This window comes from Hemiscyllium ocellatum, chromosome 6, assembly GCF_020745735.1.
Source record: "Hemiscyllium ocellatum isolate sHemOce1 chromosome 6, sHemOce1.pat.X.cur, whole genome shotgun sequence".
Taxonomy (NCBI): domain Eukaryota; kingdom Metazoa; phylum Chordata; class Chondrichthyes; order Orectolobiformes; family Hemiscylliidae; genus Hemiscyllium; species Hemiscyllium ocellatum.
In genome coordinates, this window is record NC_083406.1 from 50,990,164 (window position 1) to 51,017,592 (window position 27,429).

At 40.8% G+C, this 27,429-nt stretch overlaps 1 protein-coding gene across 3 annotated transcripts in view; it reads right to left on the reverse strand.

The window, feature by feature from the left end:
- Window positions 1–27,429, reverse strand: part of LOC132816692 (mastermind-like protein 2) — a 385,512-nt gene that overhangs the window by 15,882 nt on the left and 342,201 nt on the right. For 2 of the 3 annotated variants that reach the window (XM_060826561.1, XM_060826563.1), the window contains 2 exons: window positions 10,724–10,930; window positions 2,776–2,887 (listed from right to left, as the gene is read on the reverse strand). In XM_060826561.1, coding sequence (XP_060682544.1) covers window positions 2,776–2,887; window positions 10,724–10,930 — 319 coding nt within the window. The remainder of the gene's footprint in view (window positions 1–2,775; window positions 2,888–10,723; window positions 10,931–27,429) is intronic. The other variant, XM_060826562.1, reaches the window with a different exon arrangement.

Genomic DNA, 27,429 nt, shown 5'->3' on the forward strand with positions numbered 1-27,429 from the left:
CTCACATCTCCTTTGAACTTTCCCCCTCACATCTGAAATGCATATTCCCAAGTATTAGACATTTTAAGTCTGAGAGAAAGATTCTGATCGGCAATCCTATCAATGCATCTCATAATTTTATAGACTTATATTAAGTCTCCCCTCAGCCTCTGCCACTTCAGAGTAAACAACTTAAGTTTCTCTAGCCTCTCCTTATAGTTCATACTCTTCAATCCACATAGCATTTGGTAATCCTCTTCTGCACCTTCTCCAAAGCCTCCACACACTTCCTGGAATGTGGCGACCAGAACTGAATTTAGTACTCAAAGTGTGGCCTAACCAAAGTCTTATAAAGCTGCAACATGACATCCTGACTCTTGTATTCAGTTCCCTGACCTATGATGCCAAGCATGCCATATACTTTCTTTACCACCCTATGTACTTGTGCGGCCACTTTCAGGGAGCTGTGGACATCCATGCTGTTCAGGGTCCTGCCAGTAAATGTATATTTTTTCTCAAAATTTGATCTCCAAAAGTGTGGCACCTCACACTTACCTGGATTAAATGCCTATCTGTCCAGTGAGGGACAAAGTTTCCTGTGGCTTCTACATCAGCTTCTCCCACTCATCCAGTATATTCACCATCAGCTGCTTGAACTTGGCATCCTTGGCGCCATTCTGAGAGCTCCTCTGGGCGCAACTAATCCTTTGGAAACCTTTTACACTCTCCACATTTCCACTGACCTCTGTTTTGTCTGCAAAAGTACTAAACTGTACATCTACGTTTTCATCCTATATATATTTCAAATAGCAGAGGTTCCAGTACAGATCCCATGGAACAACACTAGTCATGGATCTCCAACCAGAAAAACACTGTTCCACCATTACCCTTTGCCTCCTATGAGCATAACAATTCTGAATCCAACTCTTCAAATCACTATGGATCCCAGTCATCTTAAGCATCTGGATGAGCCTACAATGAGGGACCTTGTTGAAAACGTGACTAAAACCCTTGTGGACAACATCCACTGCTCTACTCTCATTGATCACCTTTTTATCCTCCTCAAAAAATTCAATCGGGTTAACAAGACATGACCTGCCCTGCACAAAGCCATGCTGACTGTCCCTAATTAGGGCATGCTTTTCCAAATGCACATAAATCCTATCTCTGAAAATTCTCTCCAATAGCTTCCCAATCACTGATATGAGACTTACCAATCTCATGCCTGGGTTATCTCTATTTCTTATCTTGAACAGAGGAACAACATTAGCTACTCACCTCTCCTCCGGGACATTTCCAGTGGCTAGCAAGGATACAAAGATCTTGGTCAAGGCCCCAGCAACCTCCGTTCATGCCTCTCTCAATAGCCTGGTGTAGATATCATCAAACCCTGGGGACCTATCCATCTTAATGCTTTTCACAATACCTAACACCACTTCTTTCTTGATCTCAAAATGCCCTAGCATATTAGCATGGTCCACACGAATCTCACTATCATCCAGATCCTTTTCCTGGGTGAATATTGATGCAAAGTAATCATTTATGAGCTCACCCACTTCCCCTGCCTCCAAGCACAAGTTCCCTCCTTTATCTTTGAGTGATCCTACCTTCTTCCTTGTCATCCTCTTGTTTTTAATGTATGTAAAAAATGCCTTAGGATTGTCTTTAACCTGACTTGCCAAGGTAATTTCATGGCCTGTTTTTGCCCTCCTTGAGTTTTTACCTATTTACTTTATTTTAGCTTCCTAAACCTTACATACACTCCTCTTTTCCTTTTGACTAAAGTCACATTCTCCCTTGTTATCCAAGAGTCCCTTACCTTGCCATCAATATCCCTCCTCCTTACCGGAACATGACAGTCCGGAACTCTGATTTGAAGGTCTTTAAAAAATTCCCGCATGTCAAATGTGGACTTGCCTGATAAAGACTTCACCCATTTAACATTTCCTAGTTCCTACTGAATACTGCCACACATGAAAGAATTTGATCATTTGTATCTGAGGTGTTCTGTGGCATGGAACATTAGTGCACCATCTTCAGTGTTGAACAATTCTTTGTTGAAGATGTGATGTTCCCTTGTCTTGGGCAGCAAGCTTTCTCCAACAGCCTCAATAAAAAGGTCTCTTAGAGTCATAGACTTTGTCAACATAGAAACAGATCCTTTGGCTCAGTATAGACATGTGGCCTATAGCCTACTATGCCCTGGCATTTTAAGTACTCACCCAGATGCTTTTTGAATGTTGCGAGAGTAGCTGCGTCCATGTTTCATATTTCTACCACCCTCTGGGTGGAAGACATTTTTCTCAGATCTCCTCTTGTATATCTTGATGAGATCAGTATGGTTATCCATGTTCATAGCTGTTCCTCTTGCAGTTACCATACTGAAGTTGGTTTGCTCAGTTGGCATGACGGCTGGTTTACAATGCAGAATGATGCCAACAGTGTGGATTAAATTCCCACACTAGCTGAAATTACCATGATGGACCCTCCTCAAACTCTCACCTTGCTGATTCTTAGGTTAAAAACCAATAATCATCTCTCTAATGAGCTCTTAAGAGCTGCCCTAAAGTATGCAAAGACAATGGCAACTTTACATTTTCACCCTACCAGAATGAGATGACCATAACAATTGTAAATATTCCTGTACTAAACAATTTATATTCTTCAATAGCTATTAGAATTCATGCTATTCAGAAAAAAATAGCAATTAACACAAAATATATTTACATTTTGTAACATTATTATTGCAATGTATAGAAAACAAAGTTTAAGGTGCAATATTACATTTTTCATTACCTGCAAACTGATTTGGCTGTGGAATTCCAACTAGATTCCGCCTTTGTTCTTTATAATCTGGAGGTGGTCTTGTCAAATGCCTGCTAAGTTGATCCTGTGTGTTCATTTTCTCCTAAAAAGTAAGCCAATTATTATTCAATCAGTAATTCAAAAGTAATACCTTTGAAAACAAGTCTTTCCTTTTCCTTCTTCCCTATTTCATATAATCTCAGTGGCCACATAGCGTGACAGGTGAAATGGAAATGTTAGACATGTCCTTGACATAAACTTCACCAATGATGCTGATTACTTATTTGCTAATTTGTGTCAGAGCCCCAGCCAAGCAGACTGGAGGCCCGATAGAGTGGAGACTCAACTGACTGGAGCACTATGTAGGGACATACCTCATTACCATTTAACACGCCCACACAGCTGAATGCCAAGATTCCACAGGCAGGATTTGAATCAAGAGATGGAGGTCTCACGTTTTGAATTTAAGGCCCTTATGGAATGGTGGTACGGGCTGGGATCCCTTGCCCAGGCTCTGAGTATTTTTGAATGGGGTAAAAACAATGACTGCAGATGCTGGAAACCAGATTCTGGATTAGTGATGCTGGAAAAGCACCAATGGAATATTCCTGATAAAGGGCTTTTGCCCGAAACATCAATTTCGCTGCTCCTTGGATGTTGTCTGAACTGCTGTATTTTGAATGGGGCATCCTCATGTGAGCCTGCAAGCAATGTTGAATAGCAATGGTGGTAGAGCCGAATTAATTGCCCACTTGTGGGTTTTAATTGATGGGGACATAGAAAGGCTCATAAATGAGGTAAAACCTGAAAGACTCACCTTCACCTCCCTGCCTCCGAACCTGCCTCAATAATTCTACCCACCATATGGGGAATTCTATATGAGAAGCTATGTTCTGACAACTGCACTGAAACATTTAATATCAGATATTAGTTGCTGTGATGTGAAAGGTATGCATGTAACAGGAGAAACTTCCCTCTTATGGGGTTTCATCAGTGCATCTTGGCTCTGTTTTGAATGTCATCACAGCGCAGATGTACACTAATGGGCATATATTAGGGTGCATTGGGGCCTTAAAGGAAACTGTTAAGGTCGCTTTCAAAATGCCTTGCCCTAGCTTCCCATTAGAAATCTCAAATTCAGCAGCAGAGCAGAGATTCTATGAAGAAATCATTGTCGTCCTATGTTGGGAATACAACGAGAAGGACTCTGTGGTTTCCAAAAGGACAAAACATAGGCAAGACCAAAGAGTATTGTAGGAAACCACAGAAAACATCAAGCATAGAAGGGAGACCAATCAGCCACATTGTGCTTGTGCCAGCCTGAAAAATACATTTTAATTTATTCCAAATTTCCAGAGTTTGGTCCATAGCCAAGTGGGTTATGGCATTTCATATGGATATCCAAATACATTTTAAATATGTCGAAGGTTTTTAAATCAATCACCCTTTCAAACTGTGATTTGCAGAGCATCAATTTCCCAATTTCTTGTTCATGATTTTCTTCCTCTGTAACAATAAGGGACAAACTCTTTGAAAGTGAGCCATTTGGATTGAAGAATATTTCAACTGAGAACTGAATGGAAGTGGAAAAGCAGGAGGAAATACCCAAGCCAACAGGTTTGACCTAAACACCCCTCCAGGCATTCCATTGGAAGAACTGTTGTACACTATATCTAGAAACAGTTCACCATCAGACATATTTAAAAAAGACAGTTCAAAAGTTACATATAACAGAAAATAAATTGTTTTTTGGAACTGGTAAATTCCAGTTATTTAGAATTACAATCAGCCACATTGTGCTTGTGCCAGCCTGAAAAAATGCTTTTCAATCTAATCCAAATTTCCAGAGCTTGGTCCATAACTCAATGGGTTATGGCATTTCATATGGATATCCAAATACATTGTAAATATGTTGAAATCACCTTTTCAAACAGTATTTGCAGAGCATCAATGTTCTCTGGATGAAAAACACATAAACTCCTCTCTCATCTCTTTGCTAATTACTTTCAATCTATACTTTCTGGTTATTGACTCCCCTACTTAAGGGCATAAATTCTTCTTATCTAAGTTACAATTATCTCAATTATTTCTTATCAACACTTTACACATTTTGCAAGATTCCCTCAAGCTTGAAGAGTTGTTCAGATGCTGTCTACGTGGATTTTTGCAAGGTCTTGACAAGATACTGCATGATTGGTTGTTCATTAAGTTTAAATCTCATGGATACAATTTTGTCTTAATGTTAGTAAATAGAAGGTGATGATAGAAGATTATCTTTAAGACTGGGAGTCCATCCAGTGCTGGGTCCACTGTCATTTGTCAACAAAATAAATGATTTGGATGAAAATTTAGGAGATATGGTTAGTACGTTTGCAGATGACATTAAGATTAGTGGTATAGTGAATAAGGAAGAAGGTTATCTAGGAATGCAGCAAGATCTTGATCAACTGGGCTGAGGAATGGCAGATTAAGTTTAATTTAAATATATGCTAAATGTTGGTAGGTCAAACTGGGGCAGGACTCTTGTAGTCAATGGTAGGGCCCTGAGGAGTGCGATAGAACAAAGAGATCTAAGGGTTCAGGGTCATAGCTCTTTGAACCTGGAATCACAGATAAACAGGATGATGAAGAAGGCTTTTGCAATGCTTATTTTCATTGGTCAGAGCATTGACTATATGAGTTGGGACATCGTGATGCATCCTGTACAAGATGTTAGTGAGCCGAAAATGTGTTGCTGGAAAAGCGCAGCAAGTCAGGTAGCATCTAAATCTGAATTGGAATCTGAAGAAGGGCTCATGCCCGAAACATCGATTCTCCTGTTCCTTGGATGCTGCCTGACCTGCTGCGCTTTTCCAGCAACACATTTTCGGCTCTGATCTCCAGCATCTGCAGTTCTTACTTTCTCCTAGAAGATGTTAGTGAGGCCATATTTGAATCAATGTGTTCAGTTCTGATGGCCCTGCTATAGAAAGGATATTATTAAACTAGAAAGAGTGCAGAAATGATTTAATGGGATGCTACTTGGCCTGAAAAGTTTGAGTTATAAGGGGATGTTGGACAAGGGAGTGTAGGAGACATACAAAATTATGACCGGCATAGATAAGGTAGATAGCCAATAAAATTAGAGGGCATAGCCAATAAAATTAAGGTGAGAGGGGAGAGATACAGAAAAGTCTAGAGGGGCAACCTTTCCACTCATAGGGTGGTGAGTGTCTGGAATGGGCTTCCAGAGGTAGAGGTGGAAGTGAGTACAATTTCATCATTTAAGAAACATTTAGACAAACATATCGATTGAACAGATATGGAGGGACATGGACCAAATGGCATGCTGGGCATGTTTCCATCCTGTAGACCTCTATGACTCGATGAGTTGGCCCCAAGTAGCAATCACCAGCAAGTAGCCCCACTTCAAAAAGCAGTAGCACACCATCACTTTGCCAATACATTGAAGTATCCACTCACCACTTCAGAAGCATCAGCCCTGGGTTATACAATAGATGGCAGCACATAAGCTGGTGCATGGATATATTTGGACAGGAAGAGAAGTAGAAAATTGGGGAAATGTAGTGAGAAGAACAGGAGCTCCTTATCAATGACTTTGACTTCCCACTCCTCAAACCCTGGATTCCAAAAATATAGTTCTATTTGATCATGAGAATTTGTTTGCATCTGCCCAGAACTTTCTAACAAAAGTTGTTAAATATAGAGGAATCTACCAGCTACATGTGGGGAGTGTTACATTCAGAACCTGTTGTTAGCTTGGATATGAGTGACAATTCCAAGGCCACTTGCAGTGCAGCCTGTCAGTTCCCACTATGTTTCAGGGTGCACTCGGGCCACACAAATGTACAGATTTTTTAATGAGTTTTTCTAAATGATGGAGGAAGTGAGGACTGCAGATACTGGAGAATGAAGTTGAAAAGTGTGGCACTGAAAAAGCACAGGAGGACAGGGAGCATCTGAGGAGCAGAAGAATCAATGTTTAAGGCAGAAGTGCTTCATCAGGAATGGATGTGGGTGTATGCGTGTGTGTGTATGTGTGTGCGCACGCGCACGCATGCATGTAGGGGTTAGTGGGGAAGGGGACTGAGAGATAAATTGGAGAGTGGGAGTGGACTGGGAGTAGGTAGCTGGGAAGGTGAGAGGGAGATGCAGGTGGAGATTGATGGTGATAAGTTGGGGGGAGGGTGGAGTGGATAGGTGGGAAGGAAGATGGACAGGTAGGAGAGTTCAAGAGGATGGTGCCAAGTAGGAGGGGTGGATCTTGGATGAAGTGAGGGGATGGAAGATATGGAAACTGGTGAAATTGACATTGATAATATGTAGTTGAAGGGTCCCCACAAGGAAAATGAGGCATTCTTCCAAATCCAGGTGGCTTGGATTTGGTGGTGGAGGAGGCCCAGGACTTGCATATCCTTGGCATAGTGGGAGGGGGAGTTGAAGTGTTGGCCGCATGGTGGTGGGTTTGTTCAGTGCATGTATCCCAGAAATGTCCCCAAAATGTTCTGAGAGTTGATGTCCTGTCTCCCCAATGTAAAGGTGACCACATCGAGAGCAATGGGCACAGTAGATGAGTTGTTTGGATGTGCAGGAAAATCTCTATTGGATGTGGAAAGGTCCTTTGGGACATTGGATGGATGTGAGGGGGAGGGGGTTGGCGGTGGGGTGGGTGCAGGTTTTACACTTCCTGCAGTGGCAGGGGAAGGTGCTGGGAGTGGAGAATGGGTTAGTGGGGTTGGGGTCGTGGACCTAATGAGGGAATTGCAGAGTGCTGATCGGGGTGGGAAGGGAACCATACCTCTGGTGGTGGGGTCTGATTGTAGAAATTGGTGGAAATGGTGGACGATAATGCGCTGTATCTGAAGATTGGTAAGGTGGTTGGTAGGTGAGGTCTGGCGGTGGTGGGGGGTGCATTTCCTTGCTGCGGTTGGAGGGGTAGCATTCAATGGCAGAGGTGTGGGAAGTAGAGGAGGTGCGCTGAAGGCCATTGTTGATCATATTGGAGGGGAATTCATGGTCCTTGAAATAGGAAGCCATCTGGGATTGCTCCTCCTGGGAGCACATACGGCAGAGGCAGAGGAATTGGGAGTAAGGGAGGTCCAGGAAGGGGAAGTAGGTGTCTGAGAAGGTCCAGGTGAACTTGAGGACAAAGTGGATGGTGTTTGTGAAGCTGATGAATTGTTCAACCTCTTTGTGGAAGCACGAGGTGGTGCCGATCCAGTCATCAATGTAGCAGAGAAAAGATGGGGAATGGCGTGGTGTAGCTTCGGAAGCTGGACTGTTCCACGTATCCGACGAAGGGTCAGGCAAAGCTGAGGCCCATGCGGGTGCCCATAGCTATCCCTTTTGTCTGAAGGAAGTGGGACCAGTTTCACCAATCGAATTAGTGCGTTGGTGGAGGGATATTGGTTAGGTCGGCAGGAGAGGAAGAAACAGAAACCGTGGAAGTCTTTGCCATGGCAGTTAGATGTGTTCAGGGACTGGATGTCCATGGCAAAGATGAGGCGTTGGGGGCCAGGGAAACAAAAGCCATGGAGGAGGTAGTAGGCATGGGTGATGTTCTGAATGTTTGTGGGGAGTTCCTTGACCAAGGGGGATTGGAAGGTGTCAAGATATGAGGAGATAAGTTCGGTGGGGCAGGAGCAGGCAGAAACAATGGGTCGACCAGGGCAGTCAGGTTGTGAATTTTGGGTTAGAGATAGAAACAGACATGGCGGGGTTCCAGGACTGTGAGATTGCAGGCTGTGGATGAGAAATCCCCTAAAGTGATGAGGTTGTGAATGATCTGGAGATGATGGTCTGGTGATGAGAGGTGAGGTCATTGTCAAGGAGTTAGTAGGAGGAGATGTCCGTGAGTTGGTGCCTGCCTTCAGTGGTGTAAATAGACTTCCAAGAATGTAATTACAATCAATCACTCGGCACAACTGCAGATCAGATTGCACAGTGAAAAGGAAGTGGTTAGATTCTCTTTCCCAGACTAACCAATACTTCCACACGACTCTTCTGCACACCCTCTCCATATTTCATGGATGTGTAATGAAAAAGAAGGTTGGGCTAGGCATACCACAGGAGCAATGTGACAATCCACAGTCAGTGCTGAGAGAATTCCCAGGACTATTACCAGAGACTATACCAAAGATTCAGTGTGCTCTTCCAATGAAAGTCAGCTTAGAAAAAGCATATATTAAGTGGCACCTTGGAAAAGTGACTGAATGGAAGCACCTGGTCTCGATCATGTTCATAATCTGGTGTGAGTCATAAAAGAATTAAATTAAATGAACAGGATAAAATATTAGAACAGGCTATGAGGTAAGCAATATCATAAAATTTCCAGACTTTTGCGCTGAGAAGATGAAAGAGGTGAAATTAAGCAAGTGTGCGATGAACAGCAATCAGATTCGGAGGAATACAAAAGCTGAACACGATTTCTAACACTTTGTAGGAGACATACAGTAATTAGCAAGAAGTACTTTTCCTCATTCACTCAGGAGACATTGGTTTTAGCTGACATTTATTACCCAATCCAGTTGTCCAATTACTAAGACATAAAAGGCTTTGATGCCAAAAATCAAACATAGAAACCTATTTCATATTTAACCACCCACAGGATTAAAAAGTTCCTAAAGAAAGATCAATTTATGAAGCTGTGGCACCAGGGTTATATAGTAATACTTTACCTATGATCTGCAGCAAATATTACTGGTGGAGATCAGGGTGCAGTCTGGATGACATATTCAGTGCCATTTTCATGTAATTTAAATGCATAAAAGATTCCATGTCACCACTTTGAAAAAGACAGAGGAGGCATTCCTAATATTCTGGTCATTATTGATTCTTCGTCAACCACACATCATAAAGATTACCTGATCATTACCACATTGCTGTCTGTGGGAGCTAGCTGTTTACAACTTTGAATGTTACTGGCTGAAAATATTTTTGGTGGTCCAAGGTCAGAAAAGGGGCCACATAAATGGAATTCTTCTCCTTATTAAACTGCACTTTTCCAGATTCCTGCGCTGTCCTGTGGTTTAATGTGATGCGAGGGCAATTTCTTATAAGATGGAACATGATATACTATCAGATAAGAGAGTTCGGTCTCTGCAGCACACACTCACTGTTCATTTCCAACATCAGAGGCAGACAAGTATGCAACATATTGAGTTCAGGATTTTCAAAACTAATAACTTTGTCAAGCTACCTGAAATGTTAAGATGGTAAAATGAGCCAATGACTTATTGTCTTTTTTGTTTTATTGCCTCATAAGGAGCCTTTAGTAAAGATATGCACCCAAAGGAAAAAAAAATTAGAAACAAGCATCCTTGCACTTTATGTAATACGTGGCTTAATCTATGTACATTTGTACAATGAGGAAAATGTGCTCAATTGGAAACTCACTCATTACGGTTGCTGCTGTTCTTAAAATAGACTGGAGACCTGTAATGCGCATCACCAAAAGGATACAAAAACATCTCTGTAAATCAGCCATGATGTGAGGCCTGAGGGCAGTTCATGGGACTACCCATGTTTGTCCATAGTGGCATTGCAGCCTCTCAATTTTCTGCTAATTTCTGTCTAATGGAGAAAATGAGAAAGGAGCCAGAGCAGGTTGCATTTAAGAGTGATTGCCTGATCCTCATTCTGGAACAGTACAATAATTCACCCCATCTCATTACTAATGTCCAGATCTCACTATTGAATTAAAATCATGGTCATTAATGGCAGTTCCTTTAGGCAAAACGGGTTTAAGTGCAACACAGGTTAGGGAAACATTGTACATTTGTTTTCTCAATACTGAACTGGATGTCCAAGGAAACAGTTTGAAAACGAATGGGAGATAGAATTCTAAGTGGTTTGGACATCATACTCTTGTGATTTGCTGTTAAAAAAAGTCAAACCTATTTTCTTAATTTTTAGCACAATGATGAGGAAAATAATGTACCGGATCTGCAAGGATTTGTTGACGAAGAAGCAGCTGTTTCTGATGCTCCAGCAACTGTCGCTGCATGACCTGTTTCTTCTCAATCAACTGATGCTTTATTGTTGCTTGTTGTGAATTGTTAATGTAGCTGTTGCCAGGTTTTGGGTTTGGACAGGTATTCAAAATTTGGCTTGGACCTGGACCTGGTCCAACCAGAGAATTCTGATCCTGAGAAAGGAAAGAAAATATATTTCTTGTGCTAAATTTTAAGAAGTTTAGCTTTGTAGAGGGAAAATGTAATATACAGAATATCTTGAAAATCATTAACCATAGTTAATTCAGTATCATATTACATGAATTTGTTTTATTCTTTGACATCATTGTAAGCTTATTTTCACAGAAATGTAAGCTTTTTTTTGTATTAGCAATTGCAATTCACATAGAAGCCAAGTCAACTCTTTAATTATCTTCATATTGTGCTCTGTAGCCACCAATGGTGACAGCTGAAGTCAGGGTGTGTGATGGATTCCTGCATATAAACCTGTGTCAGATGACTCTGTGGAATTGAAAGGTTTCCATAACTACAGATGTCTGAATTGTTATGTGATAGATTTTAAATAAATTTTAGTTAGGCTTGGACTGTTATTAGAAACAAAACTGCTGCATAATATTTTTACAAAGTATTGTTACATGAAGCAAAATAAAAATTAAGATCAATTTCAAAATTATTGATAATTGTAAAATTGATAAACATAATGAACAATCAAACTCTTGTCAGAATGTAGACCTGAAGGGACATTTATGCACATGTCCAACCAGCATTCTAACTTAAACAGAAAGTTCTCAGTTCTTTGAAATTTGTTCTTTCACAGAAGTTGGTTATTGATGGCGGGATCAAAATTTGTTGTCTATTCCAAATTGCTCTTGAAAATTTCAGGTGTTTGTTAAGAGTGAATCAAATTGCTATGGTTCTGGATCACATGTAAGACATGTGGTTGGCAGGATAGCAGACTTCCTTCCTTAAAGGATATCGGTGAACCAGATCAGTTCTTAAAACAATCAATCAATCAACAATTGTCATTGTCAACTACTTTCATATCACAGAATTATTAGGGAATTTAAACTTCAACAGATGCCATGGTGAGATTTGAACCCCTGTCCTAACAGTATGATCCTTTAACTCCAGATCATCAGTTCAAAGACATTACTACTACAGCACCATTTTCCAGTAAGCTGCTAACTCTTACAAACAAAAATCAATGCTCTTGTAAAGTAAAAGATACACATCACAGACGGATAGGAAGCAGATTCATAAACTATAATTCTCCACATGACATGATATAACTCTTGGTTGAATTTTCTTGAGGGCAGATAATGAATGCAAATATTCTGTCTAACGTTTATGCTTAGAGATGGCAGTTTTGAGGGCACATTTTAATGATCACAGCAGAGGTGACGAAAGGATGCATCTTGAATGAATGATAACAATTCTAACATCAGTGCTTCAATCAGGATCAGCCTTATGCTCCCAGCCACCCCAATTTCGGAAATATATTTGGATAGAAGCGACACGGTGGCTCAGTGATTAGCACTGCTGCATTACAGCGGCAGGAACCCAGGTTTGATTCCAGCCTTGGGTGATTGTCTGTGTGGAGTTTGTACATTCTCCCCATGTCTGCATGGGTTTCCTCCCACAGTCCAAAGATGTGCAGGCCAATTGAATTGGCCATTCTAAATTGCCCATAGTGTTAGGTGCATTTGTCAGAGGGAAATGGATTTGGGTGGATTACTCCTTGGAAGGTTGGTGTGGACTTGTTGGGCCGAAGGGTCTGTTTCCACATTAGATTAGATTACTTACAGTGTGGAAATAGGCCCTCCAGCCCAACAAGTCCACACCGACCCACCGAAGCGCAACCCACATTGTAGGGAATCTAATCTAAAATAGAAGGCAAAAGAATGTAAAAATAGAGGAACTGTCTCTTATCTCTACCTCAGGTCCCACTGCTGGAAATCATGCATACTTATTTTTATATTTATATTCATGCAAATATTCTGTCTAACATTTATGCTTGGAGGTATTTTTGAGGGCACATTTCAATGATCACAGCAGAGGTGATGAATGGATGCATCTTGAATGAATGATAACAATTCTGACATCAGTGCTTCAACTTTGCCAAGTCTCAGTCTACCTTATAAAACAACAACTACTAAAACATATTTATAGAAGTTCAATAAATAATTCTCCTGTGGTGTTGCCTATGGATAAAAATTAATAAGGCAATAAATAAGTATGTAAGTAAAATTGTGCCCCTCACATAATGTACTTATATAGTGTAAGTACCTGTATTATGAGCTATTCACCCATCTGTTAAATATTGGTTAGGCCACTGTTGGAATATTGTGTGCAATTCTGGTCTCCTTCCTATTGGAACGACGTTGCAAAACTTGAAAGGATTCAGAAAAGATTTTCAAGGATGTTGCCAGGGTTGGAGGATTTGAACTATAGGGAGGTTGAGGGGTGATCTTATAGAGGTTTACAAAATCATGAGAGGCATTGATAGAATAAATAGACAAAGTCTTTTCCCTAGGGTTGGGGAGTCCAGAACTAGAGGGCATAGGTTTAGGGTGAGAGGGGAAAGATTTAAAAGAGACCTAAGGGGCAACTATTTCACCCAGAGGGTGGTATGTGTATGGAATGAGCTGCCAGAGGAAGTGGTGGAGGCTGGTACAATTGCAACATTTAAAAGGCATTTGAATAGGAAGGGTTTAGAGGCATTTGGGCCGGGTGTTGGCGGGTGAGACTAGATTGTGTTGGGATATCTAGTCGGCATGGACGGGTTGGACCAAAGTGTCTGTTTCCATGTTGTACATCTCTATGACTCTGACTCTAAATACTGATTTTAGATTTCTTTCAGATGTTGTGAAACATGTTTCATGTCTCTTGCATATCCTAATGAGAAATAATACTCCCTTGATATGTTTGATGATGCCTCCTCCATGCTGCTGCATAGCAGTATGGTCCTGCAACAACTTTAAAGTTCCCATCTCCCCATGTACCCTGTCAAATCTCCTAACATTCTTATATGTTTCAGTAAGGTCTCCTCTATTCTATATCCTAAGGTCCCTTTCATTCTTCTAAATTCCAATGAATACAAGTGCAACTAGCACATCATCTCCTCAAAAGAAAATCACATCATACTCAGAATCAATGAAGTGAAACTCATGAGGGGCCATGGAGATTGGAATGAAAACTAGAAGGTGCTATAGAGAATGGTTGGGGGCATTAGGTATCATGGAGGATAACAGGAGCTGTGGGAGATAAGGTGGCATTGGTTAATATGGATAGTACAAAGGGAATGTGTAGAGAGTGAGGGGTTGTGGAAACATTTCTTTTGTTTTGTTGTCCTTTGAAAGGGGATAATGTTCTGAATCACTTATCACACCTGTAGCTGCCTCCAAAATCCTTTCAGGTCTGCCAGTCTGACTCCCCATTACAACCCCAGAAAATCTAATAGATCTATCAGCCTCCTTGTGCACAATCCAAATAGCTACTTCCAGGAGTGACACTCTACACATGACTGCTGTTTGTAATATTTACCCTCCATAGCACACCAATATCAACAATGCTTTTAAAATCAATATTACAGGTAAGTTTCAAGGATTTTCACTTGTCCCTTTTTAAAGAAGCCCTTACAATACACCCTTTTTTTTCTTTAAATTCCTAACTAGAAACTCCACAGGGCCAGTATCCCATCACTAAGTCACTCTTTATTTATACGTGCACAGTATGTGACACTGATCCAGTTCCCTCAGAGCCAGTTCTCAGAGTGAACTGAACCTCTGACACTCTGGTTTATGTCTGTCAACCAGGGCTCCCTGATTAGGTTAAAAGACCCAATCAGGGAACTCACATTCTATGCAGTGCACCTGGCTGACCTGTTTACAGTAATGACACACCCCACCCCCCACCCTGAGTCCAGGGATGTCGGGTTGTTCTGTTTCTCATAGCCTCTCCTGGGGCATTTTTGGTCTAGGTCCGGTTCCTCCAACTCAGCTTCAGAAATAGGTGGCATGTACAACAGTGTTGCCTACGTGTTGTGCTTGGAATGTCTCAGTAAAAATTCATCCTTCTCTTCGGATTATCAAATGATCAAGGCTTCGACATCCACCATGACACTCTCAGATTCCAAGGTTTCTTTGATGTTAGAGGGGCGGTTGAACCCAGGGGTTCTGACAGCCTTTCTGTCTGAGCTGCGGGGGTGGGTATGTTTTGTTCCTGCCCTATATGCGACTTTACAGCTTTCATGTGGTCCATGTGTCTGTTCAGGACCATGTCACTTACCTGAACTTTGTAAGTCATCGGACCCAACCATAGCTCTAGCTGTGAAGATATTAACGGAATCTTATCACACTAAAGAATACTGCTAAATCTTCTTTCTCTATCTGAATATATTTGCACACTGTATTGGCCAAAGTCCAGGAAGCATATGCTATTGGGCATTCCCTTCCAATGGGCCATCTGTCAGCCAACACTATCTCAATACTGTACAGGGAGGCATCGCATGTCAGGACCAGATTTCGCTTGGAATCATAGTGTACCAACACCTCAGAACATACTTCTGGGAATTCTCATCTAATCACAATTGCAGGTATGCATGGTTCATGTCCAGCTTCGTGAAGGACAGCCCCCCCCCACCCACGCTGCCAGCTTTGGGTACATGTCCTCTATGCGAGTGATTGAGTATTCATCCAGTTGTGAAAATTATTTTACCATTTGTTTAAAATCCTCACAAAGGTGAACTGATCGGTTAGGCTTCACAAGCTGTTCAACCAGTCTGCCCATTCCGCAAACTGTATTTTTTTTAGATTAGATTAGACTTACAGTGTGGAAACAGGCCCTTCGGCCCAACAAGTCCACACCGACCCGCCGAAGCGCAACCCACCCATACCCCTACATTTACCCCTTACCTAACACTACGGGCAATTTAGCTTGGCCAGTGCTAACCACTGTGCCACCGTGCCGCCCACTTGATTTGATGATTCCTTCACTTTCCAGCCTCTTGATTTATGTGCAAATGTAGAAGCAGAAGGAAAATGGCACTGTGTGGGCCTTGCAGAATCACACCTTCCTGGTCAACATGTAAGGTGCCCCTTTGGATCCTTTGATCATCCTCAGATCTTCCTGAAAAGCATTTGGGCATTTAATTCAAACTTCACTCATGCAACCATTTTCTTATCGAAAAATGTTGAGCCAATCAGGGTGAATATTTCTCAATGAACATTGCCCCCTCAGGCTTGGGCCTGAGCCTTTCACTACAATCAGTGATGACTGAACCAGCTGCCTCTCATTCATGACCAGAACCAAACTTGTACACTTAACCTGTAAATGTTCCTGATACAAGTTCTCAGTTTAGCTAAGGTTTTGCACAAAATTACGGATTGGAGTCTAGAGTGAATTTGTTAAAGACTGGTTCTGCAATGACTGATACAACCAAGCTGGTATCAATCTCTGTTAGAACCATGTATAACCATTTAACCAGATGTTTATTTTTGATTCTGATTTGGATGTTGCTAAGCAATGTAATTGTTTCAAGGCAGATGTAGGTGGGCTATCCAGGCTGTGTACTCTCTTGGATATTGGTCTTATTCCACATACAGACAGCAACTACAATGGCTTGCCTGAAGAAGATCCTGAAGAAAATGTTTACTGTTTGGCCGAGGCTTGGTTTTGTTTTGTGGTTTTGCTGTGGGCTGATCTACAATCCCTCTGTTCAGGATATGTCCTGTGTGAGGCTATGCAATTGCCTTTACTAATATTGTTTTCGCCAAGCACAGTCAGTCTAGCAAGGGTGTCTACTTTGTGATGATGTTGTCACTTTAAAGGGCTTATTTGTCCTGGGTTCTTTGGAAGAGAGGTTGTAAAGTGTTACAACATGGTGGTGAACTCTTCTGTTAATTAAAACAAACACCCAGAAAAGCTCACCTCTCCTCATAATTTGTTAAAGTATGTGTGGCAGAGAACTCCCAAATTCCACTATTTAACGAAAAAATATTAATCTATTCATTAACTCTAAAAGTGAACATTAAACAACAACTATTTATAACTCTAAGCCCCCTTTCTCTTAACTGCTTGTTATCTGTCTCCACCTCTGTAACAATATACTGTTCCAATAACTACCCATATTAAAATTACATCAACCTAATTTCAAAACCTGACAGCGGCTGTTGTCTCTGGTGTATGCTTTTGATTGTAGATCTCCCTGGGTCATCTTCAATCTTTTACTGCAAAGATGCTTCACATGATAAAGGCACCTTTGATACAGAGTGTTTTGAATGACAGTCTCTCTCCAGATGGCAGTACTCTCAATGGCTAACTTTCAAAATATCTACTTCTTTATATCCCTAACATCAGATAATTTCATTGGCAAAAATAATAAATTCCAATTTGATTGGGTTTTAGTATCCTGCGGCATAAATTAAATTGGAGAAAGTGAGGACTGCAGATGCTGGAGATCAGAGTCAAGAGTGTGGTGCTGGAAAAGCACAGCAGGTCAGACAACATTCGAGGAGCAGGAGAATCTACATTTTGGACATAAGCTGTGCTTTTCCAGCACCACACTCTTGACATAAATTAAACTGATTGGTTGAATTCAAAACATTATGAAAACAGCAACCAAAACTCAAATTTTTGTTTCACAGCCAAACGTTACATATTTTCAAGTTTCCAGTCCACTCTGAGACTGCTAGACAGTCACATGACATGTGCCTGCAAGCTCTCAGCGCAAAACACCTTACCCTCTCTCTTAAAGATACAGTTCATGCCTTCAACTTCATAACACCTCCCCCCTTAAGAAAAGAATGAACCATCATAATGAAAAGATTACATCAATTTCTTTCTAATTTTTAACCCACATTACAAGGAAATACATTGGATATTAATCTAAGTCCACACATTGTTATTTCTTCAAACTTATCTATACTTTATCTGTTAAATCTGCAATAATGCATCTGCTGTCCCATTCTTATGACCCTCACCATGTATGATTTGTAAATTAAAAGTCTGTAACATAAGACTCCAATGAAATAGTCTCAATTGTTGTCTTTAAATAATTCCAAGAATATAAGAGGATTATGATCCATGTACCAAACTGTCTATGACACATTGTTTATCGCATAAACATAAAAATGTTGTAAGGCCAGTACCAAACTCAATGGCAGAATATTTTCTCTAGTGGGTGTTGAGTTTCTTTGAAAAGTAACCGTTTAATTCCATCATCACCCTTCTGTAGCAGTACAGCTCCAACTCATATATTGCTCGCATTGATAGCAACTTTGAAGAGTTTAAAAAAGCTTGGTGTAGCTAAAAATGGTGAGGTGGTCAGCACTGCGCTTGAATTGTCAAATGCCTCCTGGCATTGTTCTGTTCACCAAAATTTTGTGCTCTTCTTCAGTAAATTTGTTAGTGGTGTCACACTGCTGCTGAGGTTGTGAACAAACGTCCTGTAGAATCCGTTTATCCCAAAAATCGAAGTACGACTTTCTTCAAGGTTGGTCATGGAAATTCCTCAATGACCTTCATCTTTGCATTTCTGGGGTCAATCTTCCATGACCGATGTTATGTCCCAAGAACAGCACCTCTGCCTTTGTGAATTCTGTTTTCTTTCAGTGTATTACCAGTTTTGCTTCTCTTAGTTGTACAAAGAACTCTACCAACTGCACCATGTGATCTTTCCGTAACTCACTAAAGATTACTACATCATTCCAATAGACTGCACAGTTTGTTAACCAAGCCACAACTCTGTTCATGAGTCTTTGGAAAGTGGCGGATATGTTCTTCATTCCAAAGGGCATCACCTTGATTTGATATAGCCATTTAGTATTACAAATATAGAAATTTCATTCACTTTCTCTGATAAAGATACCTGCTAATAACCACGCATTAAGTCCAACTTTGTGATGTAACTGGTTTGTCCAACTTTCTTTATACAGTCCTCCAATTTTGATATTGTGCATGGATATGATTTTGTTACAGCATTGAACTTCTGATAGTCCACACAAAATCGTTTAATCTCGTCAGGTTTTGGAACTAACACAATTGGTGAACTCCACTCACTCTTACTCAGTTTGATGAAATCTTCATTGAGCATCGCATCCACTTCCTTCTGGACCTGTATAGCTTTGAAAGGATAAAGCCTGTAGGGATGTTGTTTTCTCAGAACAGCAATCCCTATGTCTACCTCATGCATAATTGTATTATTCCTCTTCATATTATTCCTGCATATGTCCTCATACTATAGTAACAAACCTTTCAACTGCATTTTTGCTCCTGAGACAGATAATTCACTAAACTAACCCACTCTCAAGGACTTCCTCATTGTTTAACAGTATTTTGAGGTACATCAAACTCCATGACATCTGAATTTGATTTGTCATTCTATGTGGCAGTAACTAACACTTGTTTCTCCAGTTCCACCTCTCTAGTTTCAACATAGTCACATGACAGACCCAGTACAGTTTTTCCTATCTGGCATCTTTACCAGATAGCTTACCTGACTCAACTTTTTCTCGATTTGATAGAGACCACAAAACCTGGCTTTGACAGATCTCCTACCACTGGTAAAATACTAATATGTCATCCCCACGGGAAAACATCTGAATTTCAGAGATTTTACCTACCACCTTCTAGATTCTATGCTGTGTGCTGTTCAAGTGCTGTTTAGCTAACTCATCTACCCGATTTAACCTCTCCCTCACCTCTGATACATAATCCATGTGTGAGATCGCTGATTTCGGTCCTGCCAATTTCTCTTTAATTAATTTCAAAGGTTCTCTTACTTCATGTTCGAATATTAACTCAAAGGGATTGAACTGAGTAGAGACGTTTGTGGCACCTCTCATGGCAAATAACACGAATGGGATACCTTTATCCCAATCATTCCCAATCCTGATAGTACACCCTTTACATGGTCTTCAGGGTCTGATGCCATCTTTTCAGAGGTCACTGGGATTCAGTGCACTTGATTTAAAGTGCTGTATGCTTAATCTATCCATGACTTCCTTAAGCAGCCTAGCAGGAAAAATAGACCCTTAGTCTGACTGAATCTCTCTGAGTAGCCCATACCATGTGAAAAAAGCTACTAACTTCTCTTCCACCCTTTTTGCCTTAATGTTCCATAATGGAATTGCCTCTGGAAATCTGGTAGACATGTCCATTATGGTTAGCAAGTACTGGTACCCACTTCTAATTTTCAGGAGGGAACCTACACAATCAATCATAACCCATGTGAAAGGTTTTTCAAGTCTGGGAATTGGCAACAACGATGCTGGTTTTTATTAATGCCTGTGGCTTTCCTACCATTTGGCATGTATGACATGTACGGCAAAATTTAACCAAATCCTTGCACATTCCAGGCCAATACAAATGCTTTTGTACCTTAGCCTGAGTTTTCTCACACCTAGGTGACCTCCTACTGGTAATTCATGTGCTACCCATAATACTTCCTGTCTGTATGCTACTGGCAACATAATCTGGTGCACTTCTGCACTAACCTGCTGTGGTCTCCATTTTCTAATAAGATTCTATCTTTCATACATTCTAACTCCTTTTCTGAGTATGCATCTCTTTTACTGTCTCATCTTTCTGTTGTAAGTCCATTAGCCTTTCAGGACTAAACACTTCTGCCTGACCCTCTGCTTGTTCAGGTTTTTCCTGCATCATTATGTCAAACAGGGTGTCTGCTAACTGAATCTCAACTCCTTCGTCTTTCTCCTTCGTTGTTGCTTTGTGCTGTGACTTATGATAGTTGGATCTTTTTACTAAACAGTCTGGAAAAATTGCAGGATATTTTCCTTTTAAGTCCTTAGTTCCCTGGTCTTCCTTTGACTTCTCCACAGCAAAGAGTGTCAGTCCTACCTTGGATCCTGCTAAATCATTCCCAAGGACAAAATGTATTCCTGGAACTGACACTGCCAATCATTCACACTGTTACTCCCCCAGTCTTGATTTGTCACTCCAACCTGATTTTAGCTAGGGGAACACTAAATCTAGATTAAATTAGATTAAGATTAAATTCTCTACAGTGTGAAAACAAGCTCTTCAGCCCAACCAGTCCACACTGACCCTCCGAAGAGTAACCCACCCAGACCCAATTCCCACTGACTGATGTCACCTAACAAAAACCTAAATGGGCAACTTAGCATGGCCAATTCACCTGACCTGCACATCTTTGGACTGTGGGAGGAAACTGGAGCATCCAGAGGAAACCCACGCAGACACAGGGAGAATGTGCAAGCTCCACTCAGGCGGTTGCCCAAGGCTGGAATTGAACCTGGATACCCTGGTGCTGTGAGGCAGCAGTGTTAACCACTGAGCCACCGTAAGGCCTATCTATCGCACAAATTACCAATCTCTCGGGTAACAGGTCTGAAAGAGTGCAAATACGTTAATCTCTTACTATTAGAGACTGATTAGCTCCCATTTTAACTTCTTTCCCTTTTCTGCCAATTCTTTCTGAGCGAACGTTACCCACAGAGATCAGGCACTAACTCCATACCCAGCCCCTGCCTAGGCTGTGGACTCTCCTGCAACTCCTCGACTTTTCCTGGGGTTTCCCTCACTACTTCATTAATGCCACTGGCTTAGCTTCTTTTACTGTATTTTTCCCACAATGCCTTTCCTTAATGATAAGCACTGTGACTTTACATGTCCCACGTTCTGGCAGTGAAAATACCTTTTCCCAGTGCCCTTCTGAAACCACCAGCACTGTAATTTTCTGTGTTCCACTCCATTACAGTGAAGAGACCTGAGGCCTTTCACTTGCCTTTCACTCTCATGGGCTTCTTTTTTATCCTATGGTAAACTATTCTCAGTGTGCTCTACTTTTTGTTTTGTTTTGTAGGTTCTCCCCTTCTCCCAATTTCTATCCCTCACAGGATAAAATTCTTGCCGGAAGCTAAACTATACCTTATGCACCAATTCATATTCATCTTCCATTTCTGCTGCTCTTCTCATTTCTTGAACTTTCTGTTCATCCACATGAATTCTTATGCAAAACTGGCCCCGAGACCAAGCAGATGCTATAACAAAGGATGAACGGACATCGCACAATAATCACCAGGTAGGGGTGTTCCCTCCCAGTGGGGGAATACTTCAGCAGTCAGGGACATTTGGCCTCAGTCCTTCAGGTGACCATCCTCCAAGGCAGACTTCCAGACAGGCAACAACACAAAGTGGCTGAGCAGAGGCTGATAGCCAAGTTCAGTACCCATGGGGATGGCCTCATTGTCACACTACAGGTGGTCCCACTACTCTCTCTCTCTCTTACTCTCTCTCTCTCTCTCTCTCTCTCTCTCTCTCTCTCACACACACACACACACACACACAGTCAAGCAGTCAATGCAGGCAGTGAATCCATATAATATTTGTAAATTCCACTTTGGAAATAGAACCAATCTAATTCAAGATTGGTCTGACTCACACCTTTAAGGCATTGTCTGAGCAGAGATGTCATCTTTTGTTATAAAACCTTCAATTATCTTGAGAATGTGACTTAAAAGATTTTCTGGGATTTACATATTAAAGAACCAAAACCAGCAAATCCATTCTAAAAGATGAATGAATTAATAATCTAGGTTTGCTCAGTATCATTATATCACTGTGATATTTTGATATAAATTCTATGTTTCATGGTCCTGCTTCACAATCATCTGATGAAGAAGCAGTGCTTTGAAAGCTAGTGCTTCCAAATCAGCCTATTAGACTATAACCTGGTGTTGTGTGATTTTTAACTTTGTCCATCCCAATCCAATATCGGCTCCTTCAAACCTGATGAAGGAGCAGCGATCTGAAAGTTAGTGCTCCCAAATAAACCTGTTGGACTATAACCTGTTGTTGTGTGATTTTTAACTTAAGTGTATGTGACATAGTGCTAGAAGCCTACAGACAATGTTTCTGGAATCTAAGGAAAGACCCTGGTCAAACATACATTGAGTTTGAAAGGATCAAAGTGTGAAGGATATAGCAATTGGGGAAAAGGAAAGTATTTAGGTGGTAAGGGAAAGATAGATCACTTTGAAGATAACAAAGATATTTTATTACAGGGTAAAAATGAAAAAGCTCATGTGTTTTCACTGCAATAAAATAGGCCACATGAAGTAACAGAAACCAAAAGAGAAAATGCTGGAAAATCTCAGCAGGTCTGGCAGCATCTGTAAGGAGAGAAAAGAGCTGATGTTTCGAATCTAACTGACCCTTTGCCAAAGCTTTGCTCTCTTCCACCACATGAAGTAACAGTATTGGTAACTTTGAAAAAGCACTGGGAAGATGATTGTCGGAAAACAGGGTAAGCCAATGAATTTTGTTAAAGTGGTAAAGGAAAGCACAGTGGAGGCTTAAAAGTCTGCACCAGAATGTACAACCTTGTCAGAGATTGCGAAGGAAGTGCCAGATCTTCTTCAAACATTTACTGGCGAAGGCATGGTTTACTTACAGATGTCAGGAGGAGCAAGTAAATAAGTTCCAGTTCTAAGAGATATAACATTTCGATCTTTGATGTTGAGAAATGAGGAGATAGGTAATTGAGAAGGACTCTTGCCAGAAAAAGTGCTAGTATATGGAATTCATGGTGAGATGAGAAGTGCTCCATTACATAAAGTGCAGTTAGAGAATCTGATGAAAAGTAGAAAAGTGGTGGAAAGAGTACCAGAGGACCTCTTGGCTTCAGGAATACACTTGTCCTTGGATAACGATATAGCTGGATCACAAGTAGGAGTGCTGCCTATTGTGGTTGAAAAGACAATAGAAAATTAGGCAACTGCTGTATTACAGGAAGTATATCCTGGGATTTTTCCTGATCATGCGATAACAAGATCACAAAGCAATCAGTTGAAACAAGATCAGAAATCAAAGAATAAAGAATAGATAGAGGACAAAATGGATATTTTCAGTTCAGAGAAATTATTTGAGTTACAACAGAAAGATGAAAAATTGAAACAATTGTGTCAAAACGTACACAGAAGAAGAATCTGAGCATATTCCCCAATGCTCCCCATCATAAAAATGATTAGATTACTTACAGTGTGGAAACAGGCCCTTCGGCCCAACAAGTCCACACCGACCCGCCGAAACGCAACCCACCCATTCCCATACATTTACCCCTTACCTAACACTACGGGCAATTTAGCATGGCCAATTCACCTGACCTGCACATCTTTGTGACTGTGGGAGGAAACCGGAGCACCCGGAGGAAACCCACGCAGACACGGGGAGAACATGCAAACTCCACACAGTCAGTTGCCCGAGTTGGGAATTGAACCCGGGTCTGTGGCGCTGTGAGACAGCAGTGCTAACCACTGTGCCACCGTGCCGCCCTGATGTCTTGATGAAAATCATCGTTGCAAATGATTTTCATCAAAAGCATTTTTTCTCTCATTGTCACATAAATAATTTGACAGAAGCCATTATCCCATCACTAAGTCATCCTTTCTTTGCATCTGCATTATACTTAACAGTGGTCCAGCTTTTTCAGAGCCAACTCTCAGGGTGAACAGAACCTCAGATACTGCTGTTTATATCTGTCAGTCAGGGCTCCCTGATTTGACCAGGTTAAGAGCCCCCATCAGGGAACTCACATTCTATGAAATTCACCTTACTGACCTTGTTACACTCACTACACAACCCAACTATTTTTGAAACAAGGGAGAACGATTTGAAATTAAATTTAAATTTTGCTGAAATATTTTGCTGTAATATTCTGATACCAATTATAACTTAGCACCTGATGGTTCTGATGCTTCATAGAATTCTGAGCCAGTCCTTGTGGTTTCAAAATTGCTTAGCTTTAACTATCATTTTCCTCACAACTTGGTCAAATAATTGTATGTTTTGCTAGAAATAAGAGACACTTTTATTGCTCTGACAAATGTAAGTTGATGATCCTGCCATGCTTTTGTTATAGCACTTCAGTATTTTAGATATTTCATATTCTTATGAATTTTTTTAGCATCCACATCCAGTTGCAACCAAATGTTATTATACTGTTATCAATCTTAGGAGACAGCCACTGTTAAAGTGTACAAAATTAAAAGTCAAAAACTACCAGGTTATAGTCCAACACATTTAGTTGGAAGCACTAGCTTTCGGAGTGCTGCTCCTTTATCAGGTGGTTGTAGCGTATAAGATTGTAAGACACAGAATTTATAGCAAGAGTTTACATTGAAATAGACATGGATTGTTTGTTAAGATTAGATTTCCTACAGTGTGGAAACAGGCCCTTCGGCCCTACCAGTCCACACCGACCGTCCAAAGAGTAACCCACCCGGTCCCATTTCCCTCTGACTAATGCACCGCTATGGGCAATTTAGCATGGCCAATTCACCTGACCTACACATCTTTGGACTGTGGGAGGAAACCGGAGCAAATTGGAGGAAACCCACCCAGACACAGGGAAAATGTGCAACTCCACGCAGACAGTCGCCTGAGGCTGAAATCGAACCTTCGGGACCCTGGTGCTGTGAGGCAGCAGTGCTAAACACTGAGCCACCGTGCCACCCCTCGTCTCTCATCTTTTGAATGAACATGTTGGTTTCAGTTCTTTCATAGCTAAGTTGCAAAACTTTTTTGAAGTTACATTCTCAAGTGAACTTTAGCAATTCACTTGAGAATTGCTCCAGTTTCCTCCCACAGTTCAAACATGTGCATTTAGCAATGTCGGCCCAGATAACGCATTGAAGGTGTGAGGTTCAACAGAAAATATAATCTATAAGGGGCCATACTCTCTCTCTCTCTCTCTCCCTCTCTAGTTGTTTTCTTGCTCTTTATGTTCTTGCAGAATTTCTTTGGATTATACTTAACTTTTTCGGCCAAGACTATCTCATAGCTTTGCCTTCCTGACCTCCCTCTTAAGAATGCCCCTACACTCTTTATACCATTCAAGAGATACTTTTGAACCCAGTTGTCTATATCTAATATGACTTTCTTTATTCTTGATGAGAACCTCAATAACTTTATTCATCCATTGTGCTCTAATCCTACCAGCCTTAGCATTCACTCCAATGAGAACATAACTCTGACATCTTGTTACCACAGTTTTGAAAGCCTCCCACTTGTGAGACATCCCAATACCTGCAAACAGTCTATTCCCAATCAACTTTTGAAAGTTCTTGTCTTTTACCATTAAATCTGAAAATGTGTTGCTGGAAAAGTGCAGCAGGTCAGGCAGCATCCAAAGAGCAGGAGAATCGACATTTCGGGCATGAGCCCTTCTTCAGGAACGTATCCTGCTCTTTGGATGCTGCCTGACCTGCTGCGCTTTTCCAGCAACACATTTTCAGCTCTGAACTCCAGCATCTGCAGTCCTCACTTTCTCCTCTTACCATTAAATGTTGACTTTCTCCAATTAAACATGTTAACTTTTACGGAAAGCTTATACTTTTTCATAGCACTGCTATGTCACAGTGCCAGAGATCCGGGTTTGATTCCAGCCTTGGCCAACTATTTGTGTGGAGTTTGCACATTCTACTTATATCTGAGAGGGTTTCCCTCAGGTGTTCCAGTTTCCTCCCACAGTTCAAACGTGTGCATTTAGGTAGATTGGCCATCTAAATTGCCCCTAGGTATATGCAGGGTAGTGGATTAGTCATGGTAAACGCATGGTTACATGGATAAAATCTGCTTGATTAGCTTGCTTTCCCTCCATGGATGTTGATGGACCAACTGTGATTGCCAGCATTTTTCGTTTTCAGTTCAGATTCCAGCAGCTGCGGCAATTTGCTGTGCCATTTAATCATGCTCTGTTTTTATGAGCCAGCTGATCTTCTATCCATGCTGATATGTCAACTTCTACACCGTGAGCTTTCATTTTTGGCTATTATCTTTGATGTGGCACTTTAGCAGATGCCTTCTTGAAAGCCAAGTGCAGTACAACTACAGGCTCCCAGATAATTTATGTATCACATCCACATATAAGCCTTTACTACCAGTTAGTTTGCAACAAGTAACTGCAAAGAAGTTGAAAATAATTAAAAAGCCCTTCTAAAAAGCCATGCTGAATCTCCTTTATTACCTTGCGTTGTTCAAATATGCCATCTTTAATGATCGATTCTAACACCTTTCCCATGACAGATGTTAAACTAAATGTCTTACCATTTTCTATTTTCTGCTTCCTTCCCTTCTGGATTAGAGAGGTAATACGTTCTAGGCTGAGAAATTTTTCATGAACCTCAGAAAGTTTGGAAAAGATTGGTTATCCCATGATTATTTGATTGGTAACAGATACTTTTCTATCAGCAATGACAGGACCTGTATTAATATATGTAAATGCTAGTATGCATAAGTGCTTGGAGATCACTTGCTAATCAGCACACTCTGCTCATACAATTATCTTGTCCTCATTTACATTGATATTCTTGTGAATATGAGTGTGTTAGAAACTTTGACAAAATATATTTATATCATTCATTTTTCTTGATTAAGTTTGTTTCTGTTAATAAACCATTTATTCATTGTTGCCTAAGGAAACCTGGCTGATTTGTTTTAATACTGAATTTAATACAGTTTGAGACCCATAATATAAAATCATAGAATTCTAACAAAGGAGTCATGACAATTTTTTGCCAAAATAGACTGCAAAGTGAAATACTTTGGAGGAAAAAGAAATGTGTACATTAGGAGTATATGTCCATGAACTAAACAAACAAAGGAAGTGGTTTTTACTAACTGAGGAGTCTTG